We start from the raw sequence: 17,052 nt of genomic DNA, 5'->3' as shown, positions 1-17,052 counted from the left end.
CTCCTCCTCCTCCTCTTCCTCTTCCTCTTCCTCTTCCTCTTCTTCTTCTTCTTCTTCTTCTTCTTCTTCTTCTTCTTCTTCTTCTTCTTCTTCTTCTTCCCCTCTCCTTTCCTCTTCCCTGTGGGACTCTACTCTCCTCCTCCTCCTCTTCCTCTTCCTCTTCCTCTTCCTCTTCTTCTTCTTCTTCTTCTTCTTCTTCTTCTTCTTCTTCTTCTTCTTCTTCTTCTTCTTCCCCTCTCCTTTCCTCTTCCCTGTGGGACTCTACAAGTACCACGGCGATGTTCCCTTCCCTTCAGATTGGAGTCCAGTGGCACCTTAGAGACCAACAATATTTTGGGGGTGTGAGCTCTATGCCATCCTGTAAGCTTCCGAGAGTCAAAGGTCCCTTCATGAGATGGTATCTGAGGAAGGGGGCTTGGTCTCTCCAAAAACGTAGACCCCAGAAATCCTGCTGGTCTGTAAGGAGCTACGGCACTCGAATCTTAATTCTCCTGCAGCAGACTCCCAGCCCCCCCTTCTGGAACTTTCTTCCCTTCAGTGACGTTGGGACAGACTGTGAGTAACGAATCAATTTGGACTTGGAATTGTTCAGATTCACAAAACGATTCTTCTCTCTGAGCGGCTCGTGTTTTAGGAAGCCCCGTTTAAAGAGTAGCTTGAATCAGAAGAGGGCTGTTTCTGGCCGGCTGGCGCACAGAGACGAGCTTTGTTATGATTTAGCCAGAAGAATGATAGGCCTGGGCAAACGCATCCACCACAGAAAGGTGGCATTGATAGCTACATGATATCTTGTGATCCTGGGGGGTGCCAGTTGCTGATGGGGGGGGGGTGAGGGGGGAGGGAGGGAGGCATGAATTTGCTATCTACTTTCACTTAAAGTTGCATGGATGTGGAACTGTAGAATGAAAAAAATGGAAGTGAATTTTTTTTTTTAATGTCTAGATCATGTGCCCCACAAAGAAAACTGTGTAGATGAGTAACTTCTGTTGGTATTAAGGAAACTCAGAGATTTGGGGAAAGAATCAAGTGAACCCAAAGGAATCTAGCCAAATGCTCCCTCTGAGCTGTGGAGTCCTGTGGGCAGAAATTCTACTTTGTGAGCTGCTGGCATTAAAGTGGTGAGCGAGCGATTGGGCTGCTGCATAAATTAGCTTGCTCTGGAGCCATCCCTTTCTGAGCTAAAACAAAAATCTGTGAGCTGGAGGCTAGAAAACTGTGAGCTAGCTCACACTAACTCAGCTTAGAGGGAACACCATAACAGTTCTTCAGATGTTTCCTTTTTGTTCTCCCGAGGTTGCAAGATTGTCCTAACTCCTCTTCCGTAGCATGGTGCTACCATGGCTGTCTCCTCCGCTTCTCTAACCTCTTCTCGTTTGTGTTAGACTGTGTGACCTGAGCGACCTGGAATACCTTGACGAGGAGTTCCACCAGAGTTTGCAGTGGATGAAAGACAACGACATACATGACATCCTCGATCTCACCTTCACTGTAAATGAAGAAGTCTTTGGACAGGTGTGCACCCTTTTTCCTTTCCCAGAAAAAAAAATAATAATAATAGAGAAAGACGTCTTGCCTTCTTTGGTTGGATAATGATGTCTCCATTGCTAAGACGGGAGAGTTGTGTTGCCACACTGAGTGCATTTCTCCACCTATCAAGGCATATTAATGTTTAAAAATAAGGGCTCGTGTCCTATGAAGTGCCGGGAGAATATTAAGTTTTCATACATTCAGGGCTATTTTTGGGCAGGAACGCACAGGAACGGAGTTCCGGCTGGCTCCCAAGTTGGCCACGCCCAGCAGGAACTCATTAGCATAACAGGCCACGCCCAACAGCAGAAACTCATTAGGATTGGCTACATTAGGGCTGTGTGGCCTAACATGCAAAGGAGGCCCTGCTACAAAAAAAGGCCCTGGGTTTTGACAACAAACAAGGTAAACAGAATAAGAAGCAAAAGGTGGGTGTGGCTGGATGACCACACTTCTGGCAACAGGGGGCTGCGACCTAATATGCTAATGAGCTGTGGTGTCAGGGTGTGGCCTATTATGCTAATGAGTTCCTGCTGTTGGGTGTGGCCTATTATGCTAATAAGTTCCTGCTGGGCTTTTTCTACAAAAAGAGCCCTGCATACATTCCTCTCTCTCTTTCTCTCTCTGCCTGCAACCACTTTTGACTCCTGGAGAAAATATTCGTGGAATCACAAGATCTGCATGGATGAATACGGTGCTTTCCATGGTCATAGAGCCAGAGGAGTCAGCCATGTTAGCCTGTGGCTGCGAAACAGTAAAAAGCCCAGTAGCACCTTTAAGACGAACAAACTTTATTGTAGTGTAAGCTTTCGAGAAACACAGCTCTCTGCATCTGATGAAGAGAGCTGTGTTTCTCGAAAGCTTACGCTACAATAAAGTTTGTTAGTCTTAAAGGTGCTACCGGGCGTCTTACTATTTTGCTTGGATGAACAGTCATATTGGTGGGGGGGGGCTGTAGTGAGCAGGGGGTGAAATTACCACTCTGCCCTTTTCTGCAGAAGCCACTCTGCTGGCTCAGGAGAGAGGAAGAGGCTATTTTTACCCCCTTCCAACTCTGCAGTGCGGTCCCACCTCCTCCCACAGCAGTGTATCCATGCAGGTTTTGTAACAGTGCAGATCCATTTGTCTGGAGGTCAAGATCAATTGCAGAGGGAGTGAGGAACCTGGGGAAACAAAGCATTTTTTTCCAGGGGCAGGGGGGGGGGAGGTACTTTGTAAGATACTAGCCTTGGAGTATTATCTTTTACCTGCCCAGCATAGCTCTCCAGTGTAAAAGGCTGCTTCTGACAGCATACAACTAAAGAAGTAAAATTTCTAGTGCCACAGAAAAAACTTTTTTTTGGGGGGGGGGGGGAAAAGGAAATGTGGGAAAGAGTCTAAAGATACTTGCTTTCCTATTAATCCTAAACTTATTTTAACAACTTAAAATGCATCGTTTATGAATTGGCATATAAAATTGTACTCTTTGGCATGCTTTTGGGATTTAAAAGTAGAAATATCTTGGTATTTTCTAGAAGAAAAATTGCAATACTTGGGAGAGAGCCGCAAACATCTGCACTCAAGGCTACCAACACATGAATCTTAGTTTTTGTTGTCTGAGAGGCGGGGGAGGGAGGAGTTGCAGGTAGCAAACATTCTGTACATAACAAAAGTGTATTATTTAGACAGAAACACTCATACAGTTGCAATTAGGGGTGTGCAAAAAAAATGCCGGTATTTTTCGGCTTCGGGTAAATCAGACCCGAAAAATATCAGTAAATGCCGAATTTCCCCAGTCCGATACCGGTAAGGTATTTGGATTGGGGAAATATTCGGTATTGCCAAATATGTTTGGGGCTGATTTACACCACTGGAGGGAAAGGAGGCATGTTTAAATGCTTTCTTCCCCACTGGTGGTCACTACAGATTTCCCTGTCAATTTCACTCCCTGGGAATCAGCTGAGAGTGAAATTGACAAGGGAAAGCCTGGGCTCTCTGCTTTCCCTTCTCTAGCTGATGTCCTAGCTGGAGAATGGCAGGCAGGGAACCCAGGCATGTTTAAAATGCCTTGCTTTCCTTCCCCGAACTGGGGAAAGGAAAGAAAGGCATTTAAACATCCCCCCCCACTTCCCCAAGTTTCTCTGCAAAAGTGGAGAGGCTCAGGGAAGGAAGGGGGCATGCGTGCATGCCTGCCCTTCCCCAGTCTGCCCGCCATGGTGGGCAGGCTGGGGAAGCACAGGGCAGGCATGCAGACATGCCTGGGGTCCCCTCCTGATCTTCTCCAGGTGCCCTGCAGCCATGGGGCACCTGGAGAAGATCAGGAGGGGAACCCAGGCATGTTTAAAATGCCTTTCTTTCCCCACCCCCAATCTTGGGGAGGGAAACAAAGGCATTTAAACAAAACAGCTGACTGGTGGTTCAGGCTGTTAGGTTTAATTGAGACCTTTTTCGGTATAGCAAAAAGAACCCCAAAAAAGTCGGATAATATCGGCTTTTTCGGGTTCAACTATACCGGTAGCCGAATACAAATCTCCAATACCAACAAGGTATTTTTCGGGTATCTTTTCGGTTTGGCTATAGCCGAATGCACACTCCCAGTTGCAATAGGTAGGTCTACCAGTGTATTTGCACTGATCTGGATAGCCCAGGCTAGCCTGATCTCGTCAGATCTCGGAAGTTTGGTAGGGTTGGCCCTGGCTATTATTTGGATGGGAGACCTCCAAGGAATACCAGGTTCGTGACACAAAGGAAAGCAATGGCAAACCACCTCTGAACATCTCTTGCCTTTAAATACCCACGGGGTCACCATCATCTTGAGAATCCTGCACAAATCAGTTGTGTTTATTTAGTATTTAAAGGGTGCTGTGTGAAAGTGGAAGCACTGGAAGAACTTGACTGCACTGAGGACATCTGTGAGCCTATATAACTATGCGCCTCTCTCCCATGGACATCAATAGGGACAGAAGCTGCCTCTGCTGTAGCCCCTTTCCACCATTACATTTCATCACACGTATGGGGAGCAATGTTCCCTCTAAGCTGTGCACGTGAGCGGCCGCTCATTAACTCAGGAAGCCCCGCTCCACAGCAGTCTGGAGCCACACGGGTTCTTGCACTGCCCACTGCCCATCTTAAGATGACAGCAGTTATATTCTACTCAGAATGTGAACTGTTCCACTCAGGAGGGGGTTAAAATAAGAGGGAGCATTGATGGGTAGAATGCACTACAGACTGGTATGCCTGTACTGATGCCAAAAATATGCACGTTGCCCCTTTCAGACAAAATGGAGACTGTGAATAGGCAGAGGATCACGTGCGGCGTCTGAATGAGAGCCAGCAGATGCTGAGAAAATACAAGATTAATTCTGAGTAGGAGACGTAGAGCATGGGCTCCGAGTATAAAGCGACCTGACGAAGCATTGAGGGAAACAGATTGTTTACCTGGGAAATCTGTAGTCGCATGGCAGTTGTTGGAAGCAGCAGCAGCAGCGCTGCATGACGTAAAATAAAGAAACAAAAAGGAGAAGCAAATTTGTGGACTGTAGTTGGACTTGAATCAATTTTTGCACAGTGAACATTGCTGGGGTGCCACCTTGGTTGAGTCACTGTGGTCCATTTGTGGCTGGAACCACCTGGAGGTTGGCAACCCTACAAGTGCACACTGTAAAGGAATTCTCGGTCCACTACAGATATTAGGAAGCTTCATTGCAAAATCTCTCTTTGCAGACTGGGGCGCCTGCCTTGCGTCTCTCATTTTACTGCGTCTCTTGCTTCGTCCTTGAGATCTCTGGCCCAGGAGAGAGAAACATTCGGATGCTGTAGCTTGCCTTTCACTGCTTCAGTAGGATTTTATTCATGGCGCACAGCTTGATGAATCCGTTGTCAACTGTCTATTCCCCCCCCCCCTTTCGTTGTAACGTCCCGGTTGTCGTTTACCTTTAAGATAACCGAGCGGGAACTGAAGCCCGGGGGTGCCAACATCCCTGTGACGGAAAAGAACAAAAAGGAGTACATCGAGAGGATGGTGAAATGGCGGATTGAGAGGGGGGTCGTGCAGCAGACGGAGAGTCTCGTGCGTGGCTTCTACGAGGTACAAAAAAATAATAATCTGAATTCTGTTTCCAATATATTAAATGCCTGTAGCGTGACATGGCCCCGACCTGGAAGGCCAGGCGAGCCCGATCTTATCAGATCTCAGAAGCTAAGCCGGGTCAGCCCTGGTTAGTATTTGGATGGGAGACCTCCAAGGAAGCCCAGGGCTGTGTCACAGAGGGCTGAGCGTCTCTTGCCTCAAAAACCCCACGGGGTTGCCGTAAGTCAGTTGTCACTTGACAGTGGGAAAAAAAGTATTTCATGGTTTAGCAGAGAGCCATGATGGACACCTATCCTGAAGCTGATTACATCTGTACTAAGCATTGTCTTGTCATTGGTATTCTGTCGGCTGTATCCGTCATGAAAGTTGCTGGATGTAAGAGCGGTGCATCTTCTGAGGAACTGGGAAACGTAATGTCTGCCGTTCATATCCTTTGCAGTGGGAGGGCTTCTAATGTCCTGGCCCCTCTGGTGGACCTCCTGATGGCCCCTGGTATTTCTGGCCACTGTGTGACACAGAGTGTTGGACTGGATGGGCTTTTGGCCTGATCCAACATTGGCGTCTCTTACGTTCTTATGTTCAGGCAACAAATAATTTATGTGTGGAGGGACCAATTGTGCAGCTTGCAAACATTAGTATGATGTTATTTAGCATAATGTATGTTTTTTTCCCCTCCTCCTCTGCCCGGTGCTATTGAATAGATTTCTAGTTGTCTTCCACCTGCACTTGGGTATAGGGTGGCTCATCTTACATCACTGAGATGTGACATCAATGGCAAAGCTGGGTATCACCTTAGGGATGCCAACCTCCAGGTAGGACCTAAGGATCCCCTGGAATTTCAGCTCATCTCCAGACAACAGAGATCAGTTCCCCTGGAGGAAATGGTTGCTTTGGAGGGAGGACTCTATAAAGTTATATCCTGCTGTGATCCCTGTCGTCCCCAAGGTCCATCCTCTCCAGGGAGTTCCCCGTCAACCCCCCCCCCCCTTGCTGGTGGCCAGGATGAACCTGGCAACCCTACGTTACTTCTGTCACGGCTCAGATGGGGTGTCACCTGACGCTGCCACCACTCTGCTTCCAGGCTCCCTTGAGAAGGCCCAGAGCACCCTCCCAAGACTTTTAGACCTACCTTTTGGCCGAATAACAGGCATGAGGACCAGGCAGAGTGAACAATGCAAATAGTTTATTTTATAAGAGGTCAAACAAACAAGGTGCAGAATAATAACAGTAAGTGGGTGAAAAGAAAAGAAATCAAATGCCCTAACACGTCTAAATATACACTGTCCCTAGCTCACTATTCCAAGTGGCACTAGACTACTCACCCTTCCCTCAGGATGAGGGTCTCTTCTCTGCAGCAGCCTTCCTTCTGGCTCTGCCCTCTGGGAAGAAGAACAGCTTTTCCTGCTGCTCCAGTTCTTTTATTCCAAGCCCTCCTCTTTTCCTATTGGTCAGTTTTGGCTCCAAAACGTCTCAGGGGCTTCTGGGAATTGTAGGCCCAGCCTCACCTACTGCTAGCCAGGTTCCCTGGGCCTAGTAGGCCTCTGGTGGCACAGCTCAGATGATGACAACTTCAGTGTGAAGCTATAGTATCCCTCTAGCAGTTCAGTGGTCATCTGCAGTAGCAGTAGCCCTAGAAACTAAACACAGACCAAGTACTATGTTTATGTGGATCTCCTGATGGCCCCTGGGTTTTGGCCGTTATGTGACACAGCGTGTTGGACTGGATCCAGCATGGCTTCCCTTAAGTTCTTATACTGAGCCTTTGGGGGCTCTTTGCCTTCCCTACATATTCCATTCTCCAGATCAACGGCGCTAAATGTGTTTTAAAAAAGAAATTCCAAAAATCATGTCAGCCTGCTGTCAACAGCGGCAATTCTGTGATGTCTCTGTTACGCTACTGGGGTACCTAGTATTTTACTTATTTATCTGATGGATTTATATTCTGCTATTGTACCCAAATCAGTTTATAGTTCTGTCCACAATATAAAGACTTGGGAGGCCAGCGTCAGAGTCTTGCAGCAATCAGGAATCAAAAACAGGCTTTCAAAGGAGGTTCAGTTCATTGTTCCAGTATAGGCAAGTCATCCATACACGTTCAGTGTCAGAACTAATTCAGAAAGCGGGAAAGGGTCAATTATACCTGGTTCAAAGCAGGGTCTTCTGATGGCTCAAAGCCAATCAGGGAAGAAGCCTTTGCGTGCCTAAAACTAACGGGTTCACATTCCAAGGGGAAGCAGTGCAGCAGACACCAAGGTCAAACAGCGATAGAAGGAATACTGGGAATCGAAACCAAACATACCGAGCTTGAAAGAAGACACAAATCAACCACCTTCCCCTCCACCAGCCACAATGGCAGCATAACTGACAGCCAGGATCCTGCTTGTTTGATTCAAGGGCCAAATTGCACATTGCTTGGGAGATCCAGGGGTTTCCTTAAACAGTGCAGAGAAGTTTGAGAGGGATGGATTTGATCTTGGCTTCAGCACTGGGCAAGAGAGGATTCCCTTCCTAATTGCCACCCCTCCCCTCCAAGCTGCCATGAGTGGTTGTAGGAAGGGGGAAAGACAGGACAACGTGCCTGTCTTTTTCCCTCCCGACATCAGCTACCGTGTTTCCCCGAAAATAAGACTGTCTTATATTTATTTTTTCTCAAGAAGACACACTAGGGCTTATACTACAAATGCATAGAAATCCTGCTAGGGCTTATTTTGGGGGTAGGTCTTATTTTCGGGGAAACAGGGTAATAGCCATTCCGGTGATTTCTGTGGCGGAATCAAGTGGAGTAGGGAGGGGAAAAGGTAAACGCTCCCCAGAACTGCAGCCCTGCTCCAAATTGGAGGTGAGTAACCAGGGGGGTTTTTTGTAGAAAAAGCCCAGCAGGAACTCATTAGCATAATAGGCCCCACCCAACAGCAGAAACCCATTAGCGTATTAGGCCACACCTCTGATGCAACATATTAGCATATTAGGCCACACCCCCATGCCTTCCTTTGGCTTGCCCGGGCAAGCCGGCCCTTGGACAGTCTGGGGAGACATTTAAATGCCTCCCCGATCCTTCCAGGGGCCCCCGGCCCCCCCAACTCGGAGTCGCCAGGTGGGGTTGCTCTCCAGGCCTTCCCTCTGTAGCCAGGCATGCAGAGTTTTGGCTGTAGTGGGCGTGGCCAACTCTGAAGCCAGCCGGAACTTCGTTCCTGTGCGTTCCTGCACAAAAATAGCCCTGTGAGTTACTATGGGGCTGTTTTTTAGCATTAAAGAAAATGTTGGTTTGGGCTCTTAACTGTTTTCCGCCAAAAAAACTTGGGATGGATCGTCGGGCTCTAACTCCTTCCCCCCCCCCGCCTCCAAAAAAACAACACTGGGATGAATGGTGGGCTCTCCTTCTGGGGAGGTTTTCAAGCAGAGTTCTGGATGGCCATCCGGCAGCAAGGCTGATTCTGTGAACTGAGGCAGAGCACGAGAAAGGAGGGCAGGAAGGGTCGCCTCAGTGCTTAGTTCTCGTGGCCCTTTCTTAACACGCCCGGGGAAATGCCGATTGCCACTTTGGGGTCAGGAAGCAATTTTTCTCCAGGCCAGTTTGTCCGGAGATCCTGGAGGCTTTTAGTCATCTTCTGGGCATGGAACAGGGGTCACTGGGTGTGTGTGGGGGCGGGAGGTATTTGTGAATTTCCTGCAATGTGTAGGGGGTTGGACTAGATGACCCGGGAGGTCCCTTCCAACTCTATGGTTCTATGACTCCAGCAAGAAGGGCACTGTTCCCACCCACCCCCTTCTTGCTGCAGCCCTCCGACGCACACAACTATAACTCCGTGCTGGTCCCGTGACCCTGGGAATCAACTTTCCCCGGGAGCCAGAACTGCTGTGGGGAGGGGAAGGCAAGGAAGACCCACTCTTCTTGCATGCACGGATTGCTGGGGCCGGTCCACTGCAGACAAGCTGCTAAAGCCTGAAGAGTATTTATTAGAACATCTCTGCCTGGCCTTCATTCCTCCCCCAAAAGGGAGCTTTGTTCAAAGATGGAGACCGCCGGTACGCATGTCTATGGATGCATTTATTTTCTCTCCTAGGTCGTTGACGCCAGGCTGGTTTCCGTGTTTGACGCGAGAGAGTTGGAGCTGGTTATTGCTGGCACGGCAGAAATCGACTTGAGCGACTGGCGAAACAACACCGAGTACAGAGGAGGTGAGATCTTCTCCATATGTGTATGTCTGTGTTGCGGTCAGGTTTCCCTTTCAGATCGCTGGGGTGGCGAAACTTTGAAATTATCCAAAAGAAGCAACTTCTTTTTTAAAAAGAAGAAGAAGAAGAAGATTGCAATAAACGGCCCTAATTTAATTTTTGGGACTAATCCGTCACAACATAATTTTAGAAAGCATGTGTTCGTCTTTTGAAAAACTCAACTTCAGAAGGCCTGGTGTTTTCCCACTTAGCTTTTGGATTAGGGGCAGGCGTTCCTTTTGATAAAAAGGGGGCAGAACCCAGGACGGCACAGCTGGTAATGGGCAAAAGAGAGCGCGCAGGTTAATCAGAGGTATAAAGGTACACTCGGCTGTGATTCGTTGCAGATGGGGCCGGCATCACGGCTTGGAAGAAGTTAGGCCCTCTGGTGAAAGACGAGACGCCTCCGTCTCGCAGAGATGTGCCTGTGACAGAGATGGTTGAATTAATTGGCATCTGGTGTTCATTCCCGGGTAACCGAGAAATGTGCCGGGATCAGATGGCTGATAAAAATTCATCTGAGACGTCAAGAGGGTGGTGTTAACGGAACAGTTGCAAACAACGCCCAGCGTGATAACGAGCCATTTCTAGAAATCGAGAGGAAGCAAAAACTGCCAGAATTTTAGATAGGTTCATATTGATAGGTAAAGCTAAAAGAGGACCATATTTAAGTAAATCCTAAGTGCTAGGCTCTTTTAAAGGGCTGCGGTGGCTCAGTGGTTATGACACTGAACTGCAGACCAAAAGGTCGGTAGTTCAGCAGTTCGAGACCCGAGTGCCACGTGACAGAGTGAGCTCCCGCCTCTGGTCCCAGCTCCTGCCAACCTAGCAGTTCGAAAGCAAGAAATTGCAAGTAGATAAATAGGTACCACTTCGGTGGGGAAGGTAACAGTGTTCCGTGCGCCTCGGCATCTAGTCATGCCGGCCACATGACCACGGAAACTTCTTCGGACAGCGCTGGCTCTTCGGCTTGGAAACGGAGATGAGCACCGCACCCCTAGAGTCGGATTCGACTGGCTTTCAAGCAAGGGAACTTTTACCTTTACCTAAGGGCTCTTTTGACATTTCTTTGCAAAGCAGACTCTAGTGGCCATTACTGTTAGCTTCAGGTCTGATTGGGTTGAACACTTAATTCCCAGATGAAGCGGAGAACATTTCTGTCTAGCGTCTTTATAGAGGAAGTCCCAGTCCTGTTTAAAAAGTTTCTCTATAAGCAATGCTCGTCTTCTTTCTGTTAGATTGCTTAATTTCCATACACCCAATCGGTTAATTTCCATACCCACACTTCTGTACCATTTTGACCGACAGCGCTCGCGGGCTGCTGACAATTTAACAGTCTCTGTACTTAAAGCTGACCATAGCTTTCAAAATCAATGTTGAAATGTTTGGGAGGCCCAGTTCGAGTGGCACAACTGAGGAAGCTATATGTGGGGGTAAAGCAAGTATTTTACAAAAGAAGGTTATCTGAAGTTTATCAGTGGGCCCCCGTATGTTTTCCTACTGTCCAAAGCAGCAACCAGAGAGGGATTTCTTAGGAAAAGGCTATTAAAGTTAACTTCTTTAGAGTTTCAGCTCAGGTTTCAAAAGTGGTTTGTCGTGCGTCATCGGGGCAACTTACAGAACTGCTTGCGTGGTGTTCTGGGTCCTCGCTGTATTTGTAATACATTTGGAAAATGGGTTTTTAGGTTGCGAGTGATTCTTCTGTCATTCAGTTCACATATTCCATTGCATTTTTTCTTAAAATTTTGTCCCACTGAGCCACTTATCTTTTTTAACATTTTGAATATCTCTTTAAATAACGACAGGCTTGATATGAAAACATCACAAAAGTGAGAAACCTTTGTGATGAAATATTTATGTTCTAAGGTAAAGGTTCCCTTGCTTGAAAGCCAGTCGAGTCCGACTCTAGGGTTGCAGTGCTCATCTCCATTTCAAAGCCGAAGAGCCAGCGCTGTCTGAAGACGTTTCCGTGGTCATGTGGCCGGCATGACTAAACACCAAGGCGCACGGAACGCTGTCACCTTCCCACCGAAGTGGTACCTATTTATCTACTTGCAATTTCTTGCTTTCGAACTGCTAGGTTGGCAGGAGCTGGAACTAGAGACGGAAGCTCACTCTGTCATGCGGCACCCGGGTCTCGAACTGCTAAACTACCGACCTTCCACAGCCTGCAGTTCAGCGTCTTAACCACTTGAGCCACCGCAGCTCCATTATGCAAACCAGACTACTAAAGGTAAAGGTAAAGGTTTCCCTTGCTCGGAAGCCAGTCGAATTCAACTCTAGGGATGCAGTGCTCATCTCTGTTTCCAAGCTGAACATTCAGCGCTGTCCGAAGACATTTCCGTGGTCATGGGGCCGGCATGACTGGATGTCGAGGCGCACGGAACGCTGTTCCCTTCCCACCGGAGTGGTACCTATTTATCTACTTCCAATTTCTTGCTTTCGAACCGCTAGGTCCTCTTCCTCTTCCTGTCTTCCTTTTCTTCTTCTTCTTCTATTTTTACTCTGCCCTTCCTCCAAGGTTTTCGGGATGGTATTCCCCCACCTCTGCTCAGTCACCTCTTGCTTTTCTCTCCTGGGACTCTAAGCAGCTTTCAGAACGGGGAGAGTTCTCCCTATCCACTTTTATTACTTTATAAACCCTGTCGTGACTCCTCTTTTTTCTAAACCAGAAATGCCCGGACACTTTAGCCTTCCCTCTTCTCTCTTCTCCTTGCTGTTTAAAGTTTAAAGGGTATAAGCATATCCACTAAGAGCTTAATTTTCACTTAGCGTACAGGTGGGCTGTGGTGGCTCAAGTGGTTAAGACGCTGAACTGCAGACTGGAAGGTTGGCAGTTCAGCAGTACGAGACCTGAGTGCCACGTGACGGAGGGAGCTCCCGTCTCTATCCCCAGAATTTGCAAGTAGATAAATAGGTACCACTTTGGTGGGAAGGTAACAGTGTTTCGTGTACCTCGGCGTCTAGTCATGCCGGCCATGTCAGCCACATGACCACGGAAACGTCTTTGGACAGCGCTGGCTCTTTGGCTTGGAAACGGAGATGAGCACCGCATCCCTAAAGTCGGATTTGACTGGCTTTCGAACAAGGGAAACCTTTACCTTACAGGTGGGGTCGTCATGTCGGTCCAAAGCAACAGAACTAAGTTTGAGTCCAGTGGCATCTTTAAGACCCACAAAGTTTTATTCTGGGTAGAAGCTTTAGTGTGCATGCACAGCTCTGGGTAGAAGCTTTCGTGTGCATGCACAGCTCTGGGTAGAAGCTTTCGTGTGCATGCACACTTCTGGTGCCACTGGACTCAGACTTTATTCCCTACCTATATGTAAGGCTTGAGGAAATCTGTTTCAGTGTATCTAACGAAGCGTGCCTGCGCACATGCCCTTCAAGTTTGGCAAGAACAGCACGGGCATGGGTTTCATTTGGGGTATCCATGTCTGAGTACACAGTAGGAATAGGGGATCCGTCCTGAGGACAGCAAGTATTTATTTATTAATTTATTCGACTTATATCCCACCCTCCCCGCCGAGGCGGGCTCACAGCCATTGGAAGAGGACCATGTTGGAAACTTGCTCGTCATTGTGAAGAGCTCCAAAAACCATCAGCTTTATTACCAGACTGTCTTCAGCCCTTGCTTTAATGGCTTTCATCCACACTGAGATAGAGCCCTGTTGTTATTGTTATTATTATTATTAATTGAATTTCTGAACCACCCCATCCCGGAGTACACAGGACTCTGGGCCATTTCCAACAGATTAATGATTAGCATTTCACATTTCAGCAGTCTGTCTATCGCAGGAAAGCGGGCCACGTTAACATGGTATTTCTGTTTGGATCCCACAGGCTACCACGACAATCACATCGTCATCCGATGGTTTTGGGCCGCTGTAGAAAGATTCAACAACGAACAGCGGCTGAGGCTGCTACAGGTACGAGATCTCTCGATGCGTGGGAAATAACTCGGCTGCCTCTTCTCCATCAGTGATCCAGTCTAGGCTGACGAAACTCTCAGTGCGTAACCTCGAAGCAGACGAATGGCTTGTTCGTTCTCGAATCTCCTACGAGACACTTAGTGGTTATCAGCAGAAGCGATAAATCCAAGAGTGCTTCTATCTGTGTGTGTGTCTCTGTGTGTGTGTGAACTGCCATTAAGATGGTTCCCACCAATGTTCCCTCTAAGCTGAGTTAGCGTGAGCTAGCTCACAGTTTTTTAGCCTCCGACTCACCCATATTTGTCTCCACTCAGGAGGGATGGCTCCAGAGCAAACTAATTTATGCAGGAGCTGCTCTGGGACTCCTTCAGGTATAAATTCAATCTCTTCTTCTTCAAACCTCCACCGGGGCACTAGCAGAGAACTAGAACAGCAATCGATAAATTAGAGCCAGTTTGGTGTAGCGGTTAAGTGCGCGGACTCTAATCTGGGAGAACCGGGTTTGATTCCCCACTCCTCCACTTGCACCTGGCTGGATGGCCTTGGGCAAGCTGTAGTTCTGATAAGAGCTGTTCTTGAAAAAGAGCCGTTTCTGTCAGAGCTCTCTCAGCCCCACCCACCTCACAGGGTGTCTGTTGTGGGGAGGGGAAGGGAAATGAGCTTTTAAGCTGCTCTGAGACTCCGAGTGAAGGGCGGGGTATAAATCCAATCTCTTCTTGTTCATCTACTCTGTGGGTCTGTGAACTGGCCATCCTTGTACGAGCAAGAGTGAGTGAATGAATCACGAGAGAGGTCAGGTTGTCTGTCTGTTAACCGCGTGAAATAAAAGCGGACTCGCAAAACGGTCTTTCACCAGTTAAGAACTACAACAGCAATCAATAAATGCAGCGTACAGCCACGGTGGGTGAATCATTAAAACATTGGGCTAGGATTGGGGGAGCCCCGAGTTCAACTTCTGCTCAGGCATGAAACCAACTGGCTAGCGTTTCTCCCCCTGCACTGCCGTAGGGAAGGCAGAACCATACATTTAATGTGGAACTCCTTGGAGGCCCTGGCAAATCAAAATGCCACAAACGTACAAAAGCAGATATAAAAGTCCCCCAAGGAGACTCCCCTGGGAATCCAGAGAGCTGATAAGTGGCATGGGTTTGACCAAAGGGATTTTTGTGTACTTTGAAAATCCCCTCCATTTTGAAAGGGAAAGGGACTTTCACACAGCATCGCTTGGATGCTGGTTGAGAAATGCAAGTGCAAAGTCCCTAAGGCGCCTGGAACTACTCGCAGGTTCTGGCCTCCATCTGAAAGAGGACAAACATGACCTCATCAGAGAACAAGTATAAAGAAAACAGTCGTGAGTGTCTGACCCACAAATCAAACGTGCTTTACCACACCTAGGATCCATTAGAAGCTTAGCAGCATATCTGAGCCTGAACGTTTACTGAGATCAGCGTCCTATCTGAATGTAATCTTTCATGACTTGTTGTAAAGCACTTTATGAACAAGAGGACTTCTGTACCACTCTAACATTTCCTGAGGAAGATCAAATTTGGACATGTTGTTATATAATCCGGAGACAACGTTGATGATGTACCTTTGCACTAGGATTTTCTTATGATTTGTGGGAATTGATTTATGGTGTTGTAGTGCTTCAGACTGTAATACATAGTAAGCATTTTCTCTGCAAGTCTTGTTGACTGCCTGATTTGTGGGTCAGACACTCACGACTGTTTTCTTTATACTTGTTCTCCATCTGAAAGCCCCAGAAGTGTCCGTTTGCCATTGGAAAATACCCTCTGTCAGAGTCTTTTCACAAAGTCTTGCGGAGTCCACTTCCCCCAGGAAGGCTAAACACCCATCTTTTCCTCTTCCTCTTCACTGAGTGGGCTTGAAGTGAGCACTGCGTCCTTCTAGATATTAATCTTGACTCTTGTCCAATGTTCCCACTAAGCTGTGGAGTCCTGTGAGCAAAAATTCTACTTTATGAGCTACTGGCATTAAAGTTGTGAGTGAGCAATTTGGCTACTGCATGAATTCGTTTGCTCTGAAGCCCTCCTTCCTGAGCGAAGACAAAAATGTGTGAGCTGGAGGCTAAAAAACTGTGAGCTAGCTCACACTAACTCAGCTTAGAGGGAACACTGCTCTTGTCTTGAATGGAATAGATTGGCTATAGATTGGGGGGGTACAAATTCTACAGGGAGGTGCGCCTGACCCCCTCACTTTGGATCTTTAGGACGCAGCAGAAGACAGTTTTATTTAGGACAGCGTTTGATTAAAGCAGTCCTAAGCAGGGATTCCAAACTTTGGTTTTACGTATTTTTATGTATTCTGCTTTCTGTAATCTATTTATCTGGTTAGCCGCCCGAAGCTCTATCAGGAAGAAAGGCGGCTAATAAATGCTTTAAAGGAAGTAAGATCGATGTAAGATCGAGCCAGTTTGGTGTCGTGGTTAAGTGTGCAGACTCTAATCCGGGAGAACCGGGTTTGATTCCCCACGCCTCCACTCGCAGCTGCTGGATGACCTTGGGTCAGTCACAACTTCTTTCAGAGCTGTTCTTGAAAACAGCAGTTTCTGTCAGAGCTCTCTGAGCCCCACCTACCTCGCAGGGTGTCTGTTGTGGGGGAGGGGGAAGGGAAAGGAGTTTGTAAGCCGCTCTGAGACTCCAAGTGAAGGGCGGGGTATAAATCCAATCTCTTTTTCTTCTTCTATAAATACAATGTGGGATTTACCTCCCCCCCCCCAGATTTGGCCATGATTTGCACATAGGAATTCACCCATGTTTTTAAAAATAGCCCATGAGAAGATCTAAGTTCTGTTTTGTGCAATAGATAACTCAAGCTGTTTTGCTTTTGCCTTCAGTTTGTCACAGGCACGTCTAGCATACCTTACGAAGGTTTTGCGTCTCTGAGAGGGAGCAACGGACCAAGAAGATTCTGTGTCGAAAAATGGGGGAAAATCACTGCTTTGCCCAGGTAAAAGAATGCCAGGTGTTTAAAGAAACCCGAACCTATGGGCCAATTCAGAGCCCTGGTCTCTCTGATTGAATCATACGGTCTTCATTCATAAAACCGAGGTGTTTCTGTTGCCAGTTTCTGAAATTATCTGAGTGCCAATCGAGAAACTGGCGTCTGTCATTAGATTCAACATAGCCTTGGTTCAGCCACAATATTTATTTATTATTTATTTATTCTTTACATTTATAGGGCGGGTAACATCATTGAAATAAACACAATTTCCGTTTAAAACATTAAACATTAAGATACAATAAAACATTATAACAATTAAAACAATGGGTACAGCTTGGAAGACCATAA

The 17,052-nt window shown here is 47.3% G+C and overlaps 1 protein-coding gene across 1 annotated transcript in view; it reads left to right on the top strand.

Annotated features, from left to right (window-relative positions):
• HECW2 (HECT, C2 and WW domain containing E3 ubiquitin protein ligase 2) overlaps positions 1–17,052 on the top strand; it is a 207,840-nt gene that overhangs the window by 184,132 nt on the left and 6,656 nt on the right. The window contains 5 exon segments of the mRNA XM_015406124.1: positions 1,383–1,512; positions 5,447–5,593; positions 9,661–9,775; positions 13,652–13,737; positions 16,598–16,710. Of these exon segments, the coding sequence (XP_015261610.1) occupies positions 1,383–1,512; positions 5,447–5,593; positions 9,661–9,775; positions 13,652–13,737; positions 16,598–16,710 (591 nt within the window).

The sequence above is a fragment of the Gekko japonicus genome, unplaced genomic scaffold (genome assembly GCF_001447785.1).
Source record: "Gekko japonicus isolate JY-2015 unplaced genomic scaffold, Gekko_japonicus_V1.1 scaffold1690, whole genome shotgun sequence".
NCBI classification, from domain to species: Eukaryota; Metazoa; Chordata; class Lepidosauria; order Squamata; family Gekkonidae; genus Gekko; species Gekko japonicus.
The sequence above is the reverse complement of the archived record's forward strand: the minus strand, read 5'-3'. Positions and strand labels throughout refer to the sequence as shown.